This window comes from Cydia splendana, chromosome 1 (genome assembly GCF_910591565.1).
Source record: "Cydia splendana chromosome 1, ilCydSple1.2, whole genome shotgun sequence".
Classification (NCBI taxonomy): Eukaryota; Metazoa; Arthropoda; class Insecta; order Lepidoptera; family Tortricidae; genus Cydia; species Cydia splendana.
The window spans coordinates 5439417-5456682 of record NC_085960.1 but is presented as its reverse complement, the minus strand read 5'-3'; the positions used below and the strand labels follow the sequence as shown (position 1 = coordinate 5456682).

The 17266-nt window shown below is 39.9% G+C and overlaps 2 protein-coding genes across 2 annotated transcripts; both read right to left on the bottom strand.

Moving 5' to 3' along the window:
* Positions 1–4388: 4388 nt before the first annotated feature.
* On the bottom strand, positions 4389–7464 carry LOC134790128 (trypsin, alkaline C-like). Its single transcript, XM_063760921.1, has 4 exons — positions 7333–7464; positions 6783–6957; positions 5084–5339; positions 4389–4758 (listed from the first exon to the last, which is right to left on the bottom strand). Exons 1-4 carry the CDS (start codon positions 7379–7381, stop codon positions 4462–4464), a joined length of 777 nt encoding a protein of 258 aa, XP_063616991.1. The 5' UTR covers positions 7382–7464; the 3' UTR covers positions 4389–4461.
* Positions 7465–9965: 2501 nt separating this feature from the next.
* On the bottom strand, positions 9966–16147 carry LOC134790194 (uncharacterized). Its single transcript, XM_063761027.1, has 9 exons — positions 16043–16147; positions 15256–15504; positions 14274–14451; positions 13843–14015; positions 13380–13517; positions 12563–12733; positions 11966–12076; positions 10724–10912; positions 9966–10159 (listed from the first exon to the last, which is right to left on the bottom strand). The coding sequence occupies exons 1-9, from the start codon at positions 16086–16088 to the stop codon at positions 9984–9986; spliced, it is 1431 nt and encodes a 476-aa protein (XP_063617097.1). The 5' UTR covers positions 16089–16147; the 3' UTR covers positions 9966–9983.
* Between the last annotated feature and the right edge of the window lie 1119 nt (positions 16148–17266).

Genomic DNA, 17266 nt, shown 5'->3' with positions numbered 1-17266 from the left:
ACCAATATTCACAGACTACTAAATTCCGCCCCCATTTTTATTATTTAAGCAAGCAATATCTAAAGCCCGTGGTACACATATAGGCGCTGCTAGCTAGCAGCAGAATATTATATCGCTTACTAATGATAGCACTATCAAATGCCTACTCGTACTGTACTTATTGTAGGATATACTTACTTGCAGTCGTAGGTATCAGTTGCATATATTGCATACATACCTATGTATACTTTCATGCCAAGTATGGCACTCCTAAGGTACGAGTATATGCATGCATTCTGGTAAGTCGGTGCAAACTTAGCGTGTTCGAGCGTGTATTCTAATAAGAATGAACGGGTTATGAAACATTTTGGAAGAATGACTCACGCTTGTAGACCGGGCTGAGGCTTCCGACATGTCATTTTCTACGACGGCTGATCGGTGATCACGTGGTACCACTTGCCACCAGTACCTATACCTACTTTCCATAGAAAACGAAGCCCCGGAAGCTCCGGCCCGGTTTAGCGTGAGTCATCCTTATGCTGATCCAGCCATAAAAGCAACTGCGAAGGAGCACTAAATACCAACAATGCTTAAACATGTATGCGAGTTTGCAAGGGTAGGTAAAAGTAGGGATAAAGACAGGAAAAATGCGCGTTAGAGGTTCTGCTACGAGTACCTTATAGCCAAATCGCAAACTTAAACTATTTGACATTGGCATTTTGCGCCAAAAACGGGATTTACCCAAGGGATTTCACGCACGCTTTCTATAAGTGTATTTTTCTGAGACCTATTTTATGTCAAGTATGTTGGCTTTAACAAATTCATATAGTTTTTAGTGGATGCTGTGCTGAAATATAATTCCTTTAAAAGCCCTGCTATCGGTAACGAGTGCAAGATCGATATCTCAAATGGTATCTGACTGATGGTAAAGCACTAAAGCTATGTACAATACCAACAGGTACCTAGGTATACAAATCAGGCATGTCTATACATGCCTTATTTGATCTATATTAAATCAAACATTTCAGAAAAAATCACGTCTGTGTATCGAAAATTAACGACCCTGGTACCTACATAAATTTAACGTTATTCTTGTTATAAGCACAAGTACTGTAAAAAATTATCTCGCCTGTAAGAGTGCAGTTTAAAAATTAGCTTCGGATTTTCTTAACTTTGCGATGTCGACAGGAGAAAAGTGAACGAGTTACGCATACAATAAAATGTGAATGGGCCGTAATACTTAACTTAAGAAGAAATAGAAGTTTTGGAAGACTTAATTCGTACATCGACATACGTCGAACAATAATCTTTAATAGAAAAAAAAACCGATCTCTAAAACAGTTTGGAATGCCATATAATGGGCTGGTATTTAATTGATCACCAGATCTAGACATAGTGTAATTAAATATTATATTAAATTTTATAAATTACCTATTTAAATTGACATTAATTTTGTTTGACAAAATTTATAAAGGGCCATTAAATTATGTACTTTTTTGTCTTCAATAGGTAGGTTACTTATGTTTGTAGGAGTTTGTCGACCGACCCATCATCCCGCTCTCCAACTGTGTTCACCTCTATCCTCCAGCGAGCGGCGAATTCCCTAGGGGAATGGTTCGACCGTTGGAGAATAGAGGTGAACCCAGAAAAAAGCGTAGCTATCCTTTTTACTAGAAAAGGAGGGGGACTACAGCAAACACAGGACAGTCACGACAAAATTAAACTCTTCTACAAATATATAGCGTGGAGCGAGCATGCCAAGTACCTGGGAGTAGGGTTACCAGATGACAGGAATTTTCCTGACATGTCAGGAATTTCAGCCTTTTGTCAGGAATGGGGACGGAACACGAAAATGTCAGGATTTTTTTGAATTGATAGATTTTTTTATAAAGTACATTATTATTTACTTAAATTAATCCAAAAACATTTTAAAAACATAATAAATGAGATATAACTTCGTAATTATTAATTAACAAATAAGGCCCACTTGCACCATTCCACTAACCCGGGATTAAGCGGTTAAACCGTTAACCTAATGTCAAATTGTACTGGTAACTATGGTAACGCCAGGTTTAACCGTTAACCCCAGGTTAGTGGAATGGTACAAGTGGCTCTAAGCGGCTAACCCCCCCCCCCCCCCCCCCCCGTCGTCGTAAAAAATATGAATGTCAGGAAAAATATTCGGAAATCAGGAATTTTGTCAGGAAATTCAAAATTTGTATCTGGTAACCCTACCTGGGAGTAACCTTGGATACTCGCCTTAACTTCCATAAGCACATTAAAATAGTAAGGGATAGGGCAGCTTTTATCATGGGTCGACTGAACCCCCTCATCCAAAGGAATAGCAACATGAGCATCAGGGGGAAGATAATGTTGTATAAAACTTGTGTCAGACTAGGGTTGCCAGATCGAAAGGCGCTATTATCGGGAAACAAGAACAATCTTTCGGGATTTTGGGACTTAAGTCGGAAAAAAAAATACATTCAAATTAAAGTAATTGTATTAAAAACAACGATATTTTACCATATTGCCACTACGTCAGCTCGCTCGCTCGACGACAGTTCGGAACTTGAAATTATTGTTTTATAACTTGTAGCTGTTTTTCGGGACAATTTTCACTTTGTCGGGAATCGGGAACACATGCTAAAAATCGGGAGAATCCCGCCAAATCCCGACCATCTGGCAACCCTATATCAGACCCATCCTCTCCTATGCCTGCGTTGTCTTCGCCCATGCATCCAAATATAAACTCAACTCCTTTCAAATACTTCAAAACCGGTTCCTCAGAAGAGTACCTATGACCTGAACCTACAGTCAGTCCAAAACTTTTTCCAAGTAAGCGCAGACCAAAGCACGTTCTTACAGACCCAGATGACGACATAACGATCAGACTTAACAATGACCCCCCCCCCCCCCCCCCCCCCCCCGCAAAGAAACCTTGCCACCCGACTGCATACATAAAATAGACTTGACTAACCTGACAGACAATGAAGCCACAAATGCAATAGAGCATATAATTACATTACATAACAGACTAAAATCAAACCCGCGAGTGGGTGTACCCCTAACTTTTGCTCCACAGGTCACCACGTCTCAACAATGGCTGCAGGGGCGGTCGCTCAGGCTAACACCTAGCGATGTCCATGTCCACTACTTCCGAACCAAATGTGTCATCATTTCGCTCTCTCCCGCCCGACAGACAAACTGACAACCTATTTACAATACACCAAATCGACTAGACTAACCCAACTGACCAATAACTAACACCCTCACAGGAGGCGAAGACCTGTGTCCCTTCAGGACACAGGCATCTTTTTCTATTCCCCCGGGATGTCCCTTCGGGACGCCCCGGCGTCAAACCTATGGATATGATAGAGGCCCCATTCTCTAAATTCCATTAAAAACATCAAAAAAAATAATAATAAATCGACCGACCCATTATCTCTTGCTGCGCCTAGTCACGTACCGCTAATCGCGCTTTGCTCTGATATAATCGTCTAAATCTGAGCAGAGAATTTTTAATTTACTCGAGCTTCACCTTGGTCTTTTAAGGTTATTATTGGGTAGTGAAGTCTAAGTCTAAGAGCACCCTCTGTAGTTTTTGCAGTTTCGTCAAAATCAATTCAAAAGGTTATTTATACGCGCAAATAGAAAAATATGTGCATATTGTGGGGGATCGAAACTCATTTACTATACACCGTGTTTTTTTTGAATTCCGTTAATTTCAAGGGTGCATTACTGAGCTTAAATCAAGTAACTTTCTCAAAGACACCGGTATTCTAATTAACTCCATTTCGGAGATAACCAATAAAAAAAAATCTATAAGGTCTCTACAATCGTGTACACTTGCCTTAGGGCCGGTTTACATATTGATTAGTGTTAAGAATGAGTTCATACATTTGCTACTAAACTTAAGTACTATCTCGGTTGATCGATGTTCGAAATGTCATTGATAATATATATGTCACAGATTTCGATTGTCTGTTTGAGTTAAATGTAATGCCCGTGTTACAACAACACTATATGCTACATTTAATTACTTTTTAAACTTAATTTTTTTTTTTAAAAGCATAAATTTGTTTTGGAAATTAACTACCTATGCCATTTAGTTCTCTTAAACATACTTAACCATAACCTGAAGTTAACGGAATTCAATAAAAACACGGTGTAAGTATAATAAGATTAATAAGTGTTATAATATGAATATAAAACTAAAATTAACTACATTTAAGATAACTAAATTTAAAAAATTAAAAATACCTATCAAACCTATGGCCCATTGTGATAACGAGCAAAGTATTTTCCACTTTGACATTTTCTAAACATTACGTGACGTCTACAGCTCCCAGAGCCACTAGTTTATGGTACCTATGTATGTGTAGAAGGTAAAAAAAAATTAAATCCACATAACCAATAAAACCACATTTTATTTTCAAATTCTTGTAAGTAGTTAAATTACCATTCTTTTAAAATTCTATCAAATCACTTGGCCGTATTAACAATCCAGTGCGTATAGGCCGAGACTCTGGTGCTCAAGCTGGGGTAGCGCCTCTCCCCGCAGCGGTAGCTGTACGCAGCCACCCCCAACAGCACGTTGTTCGCCGCGTGCACGACCGGCCCGCCATAGTCAGAGCCGCAGAACTCCCCGTTCGCACGTCCCGTGCACAACATGCCTTCAGTCACGTTTACCCCTTCGTAGCCTAGTAGGGCTTTGCAGTACGACTGGTTGACGATGTTCTGCTGGACGTAGCGGAGAGTGTTTTGGAGTTCTGCGGACACCTGGAATATTATTGATTACATAGAGCGCAATGATTGAAACTTGGCAAAAGGCTGTCCTATGCATGGATTTATAATACCTACTTCAAGCTTGGAGGCGAAACGGTTCCAGAGTTGAAATGTAATGATCAGAAAGTGCAACTGCACCTCAAAATTTCTTTCTTTTTCTGTTGATTTAATCTATACTTAATTATCATTGAATTTTTCAAGTGGCTTTCAATTAATTTGCCATATCACGACTTAACCTACCGCCAACACTGTACCGTTGTTCCCCACGTAATATTTGACCTCAGCTACGAGTATAGCGATAGCGGTACGGGAAACTTACGCTCTGATTCTGTCCCCATCCTATCACCAACACAGAATCATTGTCTGACACGTTATAGTTGGCCCCAGCTACAGCGACTGGCTGCACAGCTGCTGAGTACGTCAGCGTGGCTACCCGCAGCACAGCGATGTCAGCCTGCAGAGTTCGGTAGTTGTAGTTCGGGTGAAGGGTGATCAGGAGCACGGAGACGACGGAGCCGCCAGCGTTGGGCTGGGCCGAGCCCACGCGGACGCGGTACTGCGATACTGGGTTTGGTCTGAAAATACGTGGACGTTAGTCGAGCGTTCGCCATGGTAGTAGTAGATACATAGCTAACATTTTATCGGGATATATAAATTGTTCAAAGAGCGACAAAATCTTCTTGTACACGAAATAAGTACCTAACGAAATGCTATGACACTACAATCTTCTATACCTAGTGCTTTTGTGGCTACTTGCCGCCGCCGCCAAGGAGTTGGAGGCTACTAGGGCTTCCAATACCTGGATCCCGGGATCCCGAAATACCGGGATCCCGTCTGTTTAAACGCATTTTTCAATACCGGTATTTTTTAATGCAATACCGGGATCCCGGTATTTTCAAAAACAAGGAAAATGTGCCGATTTTACCGTTTAAAATCCAATCAAATGATTAAATTCGGCTGTATCAAGAATATTGTAATTAGCCTTTATTATTGAAGTTAGTTGGTACATAGTATATTTAATTCGGTTTCATAACTTTAACTTCAACTCGTCCTTTGACGTAGGCCTCTTCCATAGCTTTCCATTTGTTTCTTTCTTTTGCTGTTTGCATCCATTTACTAAACGTTTGTGGACCACTCTTTCTTTCATTATATCTTGGGCACCACTCTACAAGGTCCTTTGTTCACTTATCTAGGGTTTCTATGATCATATGACCTGTCCAGCGCCATTTTTGTTTTTTTATTATTTTAGTTATTGTTTTTGTTTTTGATTTTGCCTTGATTATGGACAATTTGACTTCGTCTCTAAGTTTTATATTAAGTATGCTTCTTTCCATATAGTTTTGATACACATTAAGTTTTTGGTGCTGCATGCTTTTCTGTAAGTCCCCAATTTTGGCAACCGTAAGTTAATACTGATATTATACAACTATTGAAAACTTTAAATTTCTGCCTTGTTGGTAGACTATCAAGAAGATTACTTGCCCATTTAATTAAAGAAGATCATTTAATTGAAACAGATCTGTGCATATGCGTTAGATAAATAATTTGGTGATGAATGTTGATGTTCAGGATATGATATTAATATAATTCGTTCTTAAAATTATATTAAAAAAGTAGAAAGAAATGAGCAAGGAATTGTAGTATGGCAAACTAATTTTTGGTGGCAAATTTGAATATAGTTGGCTGGTTTATTAGGTTGAACTAAAAATGTGACTGGTGAAATCAACAAGATGGATAAAATGATTGCCAACCTGGAGGGTGAAATGATAATCATTGTAGATGGCGATTATTGTTTAATATCCTAAGCTAGGGACATACATATCTGGTGTTACAGAGAGCCTTTTTTAATAAAACTCAAAAAATCCAAACGATTCATAGTCAATACCGGGATCCCGGTATTGATGAAGACAGTTTCGGTATTAATACCGGTATTGAAAGAAGTCCGGTATTTGGAAGCCCTAGAGGCTACGCGTGTTTGGACGATTGCACCTCAGATTAACAGCGTTATTGTTACTTACTTCCCCTGGTTATCCAAACAGCTGGCAGCCGACAGCACCGCAGTGGTGGTGAGCACTGATCCACCGCAGACTTGCCGGAAATACCCGGTCGGGCCGTACAAGATGGCGGCGGTGAACGGAAAACGCTGAATCGCCGCCGAGGAGTTTGAAGATACGCGTGGTTGGATGATGGCACCTAAACGGGATCGTGAAACAACGCAGTAAAACATAGTAAGGTAAACGTATTAGTGCTGGTCATGCTAATGCCCAATAGATGACACCTTGCTGTCATCTCTATTGACAATGACTTAAGTTTCAAGATGACATGTACTGGGACCGCGTCGAGCACCAGTACTTTTACCTTACGAGTCTCAAGTAATATTACTAATATTTACTAAACATTTAAGCATGATTTACTATCCTGAAACTATAACGGTTTTATCCGTTAATACTTACATCGTAATCATATATTGTTAAATCATAAATAATTCAGTGAGTAAATTTACATGTCGGGGCAAAAATTAACAGTTTTCCGATACCTATTGTAAATTATAAAAACAAAGGTACAAACCAGAGCTCAACCCCAGGAAAATGGTGGTAAAAATAGTATGTGCAAACATCTTGTTCCGTCAGCCGGCCCCGCCCGAGTCAAAGTGTAACAATGCCTGAACGTTGCTTGTCTTTGACTATTTGTATCGTAACATAATATTCAATAACTGGAGTGCTTTATTGAGTGTTCCTCAAATCAAGTTTAATCTAATATCTAATCAGAAATAACAAGGAACGTTGTTTGTCGGAACGTTGAATGCATTTATCCAGCCATCAAACATGGAAATTGTGAGAAAATCACTTTTCGATAGGTACCAAAAGTCTCAGGCAGCGCAGTTGTAAAAGGGCCTAAGTTCCACGTAACACTTATTCCCTTTTACACCTAAGCTGCGCGTGACTTGTACCCTTTTTCACTAGGGCCACAGCTATGTATGTAGGTATGCAGTTATCCAAAATGTATCAGCGACATACTAGGTACCTATACCTATTACTAAGTTGTCGAAAAAAAAACGTGTTTTAAATAGCGCTAAAGCTGCCAGTTTTGTATCAGTCAGATGGTTCAGTAATATTTCATCTTTTGTTCGTTTAATTAAACTAAACCCAACTCTAAATATAAATAAATGTACAAAGACTTAGTTTATATGCTATAAATTTTTTAACTTGGATTGCATCCCCTGGGCACTCCAGTTAACAATATAAAACATGGAAGATATTTCGATTAGTTGAAATTACCCCGCAGTCGAAATTGGCCCCCCTGCACCTTACCTACACAATTTTAGAAATGGCGACAAATTCGAATGTTTTCATAGTCTTTTAGAATTCCGGACTTTTCCGTCAAATACTCGAGTGCCCACCGTTATAGGTTGTTATCGCTTTAGAAACACTTCAGAGTCTTATTTACAGGTACTTCCTTTATCGACAAATGTCTAGAATTACTTACATTACTCACCCGAAATCGTCATTAATTATCAAGAGTCTGAGGGCCTACCGCGAAAACCTAAATTCGCAAATTGCGGGGATCTTTCTCTTTTACTCCAATGAAGGCGTAATTAGAGTGACAGAGAAAGATGCCCGCAATTTGCGAACTTCGATTTTCGCGGTTATAGCTCTGATTCCAACAATATGTAGGTACAGTCGAGTTTACAAACATCTTTAAGTACAAGCCAACGTGCCAAAGATATATTTACGTGCTTCTGACAATAAAGTAAAGTTAAAGATGTCTGTGAGCTCGACCGTAGGTACAGGGCAGTAACCGCGAAAATCGAAGTTCGCAAATTGCGGGCATTTTTCTCTGTCACTCTAATTACGCCTTCATTGGAGTAAAAGAGAAAGATCCCCGTAATTTGCGAATTTCGGTTTTCGCGGTAGCCCCTCAGTAACCTGCAATACTTAAGAGCCAATTAACGTGCACAGTAGCGCCAATGCTAAATCGTGATTATTTAAATTTAACGACAGGTATTTAAAAAAGGGGGCCGCTACGTACTGTATTGTGTATTTAAGTAAGTACCTTTTGAATAAATCAGACTAGTTTTTATGTTTAAATAATCACGATTATTTAGCAGTGGCGCTAGTGTGCACGTTGATGGGCTCTTAATAGGTAGGTATGTTACAAAACCAGTCAAATCAGGTACTTTTTTGGAAATGTGAAATAATGGTCCTATGAAATTAGAAGTATGACAACGCATGCGTGACGTCATGGAATCCAACTCCTTCTTTGGTTTCCTTAAAATGACAATAAATAAAAGCACAAAAAACATGTTTGGGTGGTTTTTTTTTCTGTGTATTTCCGTATATTTGATTTTATGAGCGCTGTGATAAAATTTAATTTATCTATATGATATCTAGTGCCTATAGCGTATTTATAGCTGATTTGATTGGGTATAAGTACACTACCCTATTTCGATTCATTGATTTTACTTAGGTACCTATACATTACATTAAATTAAGAACATGTTAGAACCAAGGATTTGTATACAAAATAGTTTTCTGATGAAATAATTTATTTGCATTATGTTTACACAGTTATTTATTTATTTATCACAGTTAAATATATTCAAAAACATACATACAAAGTGGCAGAGAAATCTGAGCCGGCTATAATGACATCCAGAAGTATTAAGAAGAGTAATATGACAGCAGTTTGTATTAAAAATATAATTTTAAACATAGGTATTTCATATTCAGTTGTAAACATTCAATTAAATAACTAAAAGTCGAATTAAATATACTATTTATATGTATTACGGTAACACCGCGTTGCATTATGAACTACTAACGAGCGTAATTTAACGACAAGAATCCATCCTCTAAAATGTGTCATTTAAATTAATGACTTTTCTTTTTGACACAAAGTTTAAATTCTATTGACAGATTTTTGTGGATTGGATCGTTTTCCCTATTGATAACGTCCTAATTATTTCATGAAATACACAGGTGTAGGTAGTGCAGAATAGTTTTCCATCGTATTTTCTCGGAAACGTTCGTATTTGCCATGCTACTTCAGTCAATCTCAGTACTTTTTGTACCGAGATTGACTGAAATAGCAAGACACGTTCGTACGATTCCGTGAAAAAACGATGGAAAATAAATATGAACTGTCTGTACACGCCCGAAGCTGTCAGTTTACTTTTTCTAATGCCGGGTCATAGACCCGTATTTCAAATATAGGGTCTATTAGGCTGGTAGGGGTGGCTTCTCCTGCTCAGGATATTTGTTCTTCCTGAAGCTATCGCGCACGCCGGCGGCGGTCTCGGCGGCCCAGCGGCGGTTGCGTTTGAAGGCGAATGCGGCCACCAGCGCTACCAGCGTCACGACCAGCAACACGTATATCCACCAAGTCAAGGGGCCACCTGGAACGAGAAAGGAATATTTAATAGAATAGAATAGTTTTTATTCGTAAACATATAGACAATAGACATACCTACATAGAAGGAACATAGTGAAAATAAAGTGTCACGAAATGGCCCCATCTCAGCATGTTGCTGGCGACTTCCAGCGCTGATCTTCATTGATCAATGAGTCATGGCTACAGTTTATAAGAGACTACAAAGTTGCTTGTTGTATGTTTTAGGGTCGGTTCATCGGTTGCAGCAAACAGTATGTCCCCGTTAAAACGTTCCTTAAATTGTATGGTAAGTTTAATGGTTGTTGTTGAGTGACATTGACTATTTTACCGGAAACGTTCATATCTGTCATGCTACTTCAGTCAACATCAGTACTTTTTGTACTGAGACTGACTGAAATAGCATGACACGATCGTATATTTCCGTGTAAATACGATGGTAAAGGGTTATAAATGCACTATCTGTACAAATGTCCGTCGATTAACCCACACGGATCTTGCAATGACCCTGACTGAGAGACCTGCGATCTAAGTAGCAATCTATCACGTACTCAGAGGTGACACTGTTTACCTGGTGGAGGCATCTCGATAGTATGGTCGGTGGACTGTGCCAGCTCCGTGTCCTGGCCTTGGACCTTGGCCACTACGGTCCAGGGATGGTGCTCCAGAATTGTGGGCGATGCCACGCGGATCATGCAATGACCCTGGCTGAGAGCACTGCTGTCGGTGTAACCGGCTGGTACATTCTCAGAAGTGAATCCTGGAAGTAAGAAAATTATGAGAATGAGTTACATGTTGGAGTATTAGCGGTTCAATTGTATTTATATAGCGTTGTAATTAGACCGCCTATATCGTATTTCAGTATCAGGGAAAACAGCGTACGAGCGAATTCCATTTCTAAGCAGTCCAATGCTGACGCAAATCACTTCGAATGCTCTCACTCACTGCTCTATCTCAACGGTGATGCCCGGCGATGGAACGGAAAAGTTGGAACTAAAGGTCTCTGCCCACTACACCGTATCATACCATGACCGTAGTAGGAACGTGTCAGGCAAAAAAATATTCTTTGTATTAAAAATTATGAGACTATGCCCACTAGCCCGGTTACCCGTCGCGTGCCATGCACGGACCGTCAAAAATTTTATAAATATTTTTCCGGTGCCGAAACGCTCCTGCACGGCACGCAATTGCCACAACGGTGCGTGCAGGCGGCGAAACGGTGAGCATACGGATTATAACCGCTTATGGTGACCGTTCTAAGCCCGTTATAAACGCGTTGCTATATTTCTTGCTCGCTCTTACCAATATAATAACTAATCGCTCGCTCTTTCTGATGAGTCTTGCTCTCACGAATAAAACGCGGGTACTAAGGGGATGAAACGCGGATGCTACGGGGATTATAGGCGGATGCTATGGGGATGATACGCGGTTACTATGGGCACTAAACCCGTTATGTACGGATATGAAACAATGTGGACACGGTGTAGTGGGCATAGTAATCCGTATCGCGTTACCTTCCGTGCCTGATACGTTCACAGCACGGTCATGGTATGATACGGTGTAGTGGGCAGAGACCTTAAAAGATGACTCACGTTATACCGGGCCGTGTCCGGGCCGGAGCTTCCGGCGCATCGTTTTCTGTGGTAAGCATCACGTGATCGTCTGTCGTGTCATAGAAAAGTACAGTCATGTCACAGTCTAACGTGCGATCCTTGTGATAAATTCAATAGAACACCGGCGATTCCACGGTGGCGTATATAAGATTCATTAAGATATTACTTTTGCTTATCATTAGTCTAATACTGTAACATACCTTGTCCGTCAATGCGGACGAATCTGCAGTAGTCGAGCGCAGGATGTCCATTGACTATTCCCTCTACCACCAACTCGTTGCCTTCCACGAATTGGCTAGCGGATATCGGTTCTGAAATGAGAAATTAACTCAGCACTTGATTGTTTTGCGGTTACTATACAGTTTAAAGTATCTGACAACGTGCCTACCGAGCTTTCTAGTGACATTTGTAAAAGTTAAATTATGCCAATATACAGTTAGGTATATACATATATCTGCCATGACAAAAGTCTAGGTGGATAGTGGTGGGTGGAAAGGGTAGGTAGGATCACGCACGTTTCCCCATAAGCCCAAATGTTCAAACGATTTTTTGTTTTAAATATAGAAATTTGCCTGTTAATATAGAAAAAAATTCATATAAGAGGAGGCCACGTTAAATGTGGGTACCTTGTACTTGAATGGAGAACTGCGCGTGCTGTTCATCCTCGCTGCTGTCTGGGAAGCCGACGTGGCAGCTCCAAGTACCGCTATCAGTAGCTAAGAGCCAAGGGAAGCGTAGCCACACTCTCCTGCTCCAACGTAGGTACTCCGGATGAAGAGGACACCAAGTTATCGTACCTTGTACTTGAATGGAGAACTGCACGTGCTGTTCATCCTCGCTGCTGTCTGGGAAGCCGACGTGGCAGCTCCAAGTACCGCTATCAGTAGCTAAGAGCGAAGGGAACCGCACGCCGCACTCTCCGGCCTCCAGACTGGCGCCGACGTACTCCATGGAAGAGGAAGTCATACCTAGAATGCAAGAGGTTGTAATATGTGACAAAATGCCGTACCTACGGTGATAATGGTGATGTACACTAAGTACATAAGTCATTCCGACAGTTTTTCCTTAAATTCTGTAAGAGGGCCGCAAAAATACTGTGGCTAAGTTACTTGAAACTTATCAAAATATTCTTATCATCTGACATGACGACAATTGTTCTTCGATGACGAAAACACCTCTAGGCCGAACAGTTAGATGGCAGTTTCTTTTGTAAAAAGTGGTGTCTGAGCCTCGTTATGTTGCAACTGCGAATACACCAAAATGAGAAAGAAGATAGTTAGCAATATTGTGGAACAAATTGTTCATTACATCAGAATGGTGAGATGGTGACCTACGTCACAATAAAAGGAAAAAATAAGTCTCGTTGCATAGGATGACCCTCACAGGTATGTCATGGGTACACAACTCAGCCATCAAACACCTATGTAAAGGTTCTATCGTAGTACTTAGTTGTTAGTTACCTAGCTATGTTGCATTTCATTTGTTTTGCATTTATTGGTTATCCTAATTGTTATTCGCATAGATAGCGTAAGTCGTTAATTATCTTGCACTAACTATACGGAAAAATGCTACAATAAGATAATTCTATTTGAATAGGAGTAGTAAAATACTTACCAGGCCTTACATTGAAGATCGTTCCGTTTCTCGCTCGGAAATAGCAATAACGTATGGCGGTCTGGATCGAGCAGGACATAGTCACACTGTCTCCCTCGCTCACCACCTGATCCTTGGTCTGACTGGTCAGAGTGGGAACTATAAGAAGACGAAAAAGATTTATTATAAACTTCTGTAGAAAGAGAACTAAACGAGTGGCAGCAGTTATTAGTAATGTTCTACAAGTATAAATAACTTGCAATCTATAATCTTTTTCAGCATTTCTTTCTTACAAATGTGGTTGTTAGATTGCAGGCTACATCATGCCTTATAAACTCGGCCATTGTGACGTTGCTAGGTATTTCAAAGATATATTTCTAGACGCTTTCTTCTATCACAATTATTAGTTAGTCATAGTTATATAGAGTATTTAGATAATATACCGAAGCAAACAAACAGAAATGGAAATTCCTTAAAGGCCGACCTGCGATAACAGACGCCGCTATTTCAGGGTCTTGCATGGCCCAGGGGCACAGCACGGAGAGATGACCGAAGTAGGTATCCGTATTGGTTTGGAGGTCACAGCGCCACAGGCCCAGGTCTGAAGCCAGGGGTCCGTTGATCTCTATGCCGCAGCTCTGCACGCCGGCGGTTGAGCTAAGAAAACAGTACAAGTAGTAAATATGCGAGAACAATATCGTATTTTTTTAGTGAATAAATTTCTTAACAAACCGGAATTTGAAATGAAAGAAACTAAATGATGGGAACCCTCTAGCACTCTAGCTCGACAATAAATAGTTATTAGGTATAGTTTGTAGCTTTCTAATAGAGCCCGACGGCTAATCCTATTGTCTATTGTTAAGTAAAATTATACTGTTCGTCAAATTTTAGCAGATTCATCGTAGAAACACACACCTTTCAATGAAGCTGTATCGATCCTCAGAGACGCCTTGGCGAGCCTGTAGCACCCGACCAGAGGGGTCTCTAAACACGCAGGCTGTGACCACGTCAGCGCTCACCACGGAGCACGCCAGCATTATTAGAGGCTTGTCTTGCTGCACGCTCGTTGATACCGTGGGTTTGGAGTCTGCAGCTTTTGGAAAATGTATTCTGTTAGTAAGGAACCTTAGAGAGTTAACGCCAATGGGCTTCTCTACTATGATCATCATTTTACTATTTATGCTAAATACTCGTCTTTTCACCCGACTTTTCGCTTTAAGCGTGAAAGAAGAGGTAACAGACGAATAGTGTTAACATTAGTATACACCGTGTTTTTTTTATTTCCGTTAATTTCAAGGGTGCATTAATTCCTAAGCTTAAATCAAGTAACTTTCTCAAAGACGCAATATAGCACAACCTACTTTTGGGTTTCTTGAATAGTGCGCTTTATTGCTTCCCATTTATTTTTCTAATCATAATAAATAACACGCCATTATCATGATCGTGACCTTCATTTTATGTTGTAGCAATTTTGCTAATTTCACATACAAAATGGTATCAGATCGCAATCAGGAATCGAAATTGCTTTAGAAAATAACGGAAGTAATCATGATGACAATAATATTATTGTCAATATCGTAAGGGTCATTTAGACCATTAGTTAGGTGAATAATATATAAAAGATAATCCTTTAATTTATAGGTTAGTAGGTACAACACTGCCCTACTAAGCCAAATAGCGATCTCAAAAGACAATTCAATGCTAACTTATGCTTTAGTTTCTATATAGTTGATAGTTCCATTTTCTAAAATCATTTGTTATTGAGATACTTAGCGCTTTTCGGCTAAGGAGGGCAGTATACTGAACCAGCAGAAGTGACCAAGACATTGCCTGCATGACGTTCAAAGTTCAAACGCAAACACGGGTCAGTAATTGCCAGGTCAGGTAATACACTAACCTGCAGAAGTAACCTGTACAGTAAAACTCTGCTGTACAGCCAACACATTATTCTGCTGAATTATGCTCATGGTCCACACCCCACTGTGCTGCTCCGTGACCCGGTCGATGCTGACCCTGCACGGCCCGAAGTCATCGAAGGCGAGGCTGCCAGAGGGGTTGGTGAGCTGGCAGTGGACGGCGGTATCCGGTCCGACGACCACGTCGGTTAGGCCGCTGTTTAATTCCCAAATCTGGTTTTGGGCGTTAGCTGAAAATGGTCCGGGCAATAAATTTCTTGAGCGATTTTGAACTTTGGTCTAGTGTGATAGATATAAGTACCTAATATAACTGTTCGCATTAGCAGCTACTACTAAAAATTCTTCGTTTATGCCAAAAAGTTTGAATTTGGACTCAGCACTATAATTATAACAATCTGCGTAAAAAACGCATCTTTACTGTTCATAGCGAGGAAAACAAAGTTGCTCGCAGTAAGTAGACAGTTAAGTAGGAAGGTTCAAGCCGTCGATGTAAAAAAGTTGTAAATATGAGTTAAACAAGTGAAACTCGCTTTGTCTAAACTCACAATCAAACGCCGCCTTTGTAAGGCAGGATATGGAGAACATCAATAATTTGTACCACCTTTGTACCTAAACCCCACCCATAACCATACAATAAATATTTTTTGATTTTGATTTGATTTTGAATGATCACTTCAACCTTTAATTCTATCAAACTATCACAACATGACAAATGTCACAAGCAACAATCTTTGTTTGGACTGGATTGGACACCGGCTGTAAACTAACCATTGTTGACGACCGCAGCCGCGCACAGGAGTATGAACCACCGCATTTTGTTGTAGTTTGTCTACTGACTGGCGCGATGAATTCAAAGCTGACAGTTTTATACAAACAATTATAGCTTAGCAAACAATCGCAGGCCCCGGGCTTAGTGCTAGCGGAAGCGGAGCGTGAAGCGATTTAGCTTAGGTATTTATTGCAAGTAACACATACCTATATCCAAAACGGCAATAAGAATACATTTACATACTAATAAATAAGAGGAAAAGGGGAGAGGGAGGGATGGAATTTTGGACGTAGGTACCTAGTAGTACATAAATATTACCAAGTCTGAATGATTATTATTATACATAATTGGATCCTTCATTACTGTGGGTCTTCTAATAAAATACATTATCCCAATGATTCTCCATACATAAATACGATCCTTTTTGTATACGTGTTGATTATTTTCTAGATCGAATACCGCAGATAGGTATGTAGTATGTAAAAAATGTAGAGCTGAACACCAACACTTTGTTTGGAATTTCAACAATTGTCAAAACAAACGCATAATACGGCCGATTTCCTTAAATTATTTAGGGTTTGTTATGTCAATGGAAGGTAGTATTTCTTAAAAATAGCAGTGTTATTGGTCTTTCACTTAACGCAGCCGGCTGGTAAAGAAGTTATGTGGTGATTTCCTAGTGGAAGATAGCCTAGTTTTAGGACTACATTTTAACTGACGTTTTCGTACTTATTAACATAATAAAAGCAAATCAGACGCAGGCAGCCAAGGCTAACCAGTCCGTAAATTTTATAAATGCGAAAGTAACTATTTTTGTTACCTCTTCACACTTAAACCGCTGAACAGATTTAGATGGAATGAAAATAGTTTAAATTTCAGTCCCAGGGAAGAGTATATTTAGGGTAGATTTTATCACGAAAATAATAATTTTACGCAGACGAACGCGGGCAGAAGCTAGATCAACCCCGAAATCGCGTAAAGAAATTTGGCTGTTTCATACATTTCCCATAGTAAAAGTTGCTCAGTATAATCTCAAAACCTCCCTGGCAATGGGAATGCGCTTATTTTTTGGCCACCGTGTATATGTAAGATTCTTGCCGAATACCCACACCATGGGATGACCATGATGTGGTAAATTATATATTTGCTCGATATGGAAGTACCTACATACCTTAACCGTAGCTAATAAGTATAAAAATACAATTATAATCTACTTATCGGTG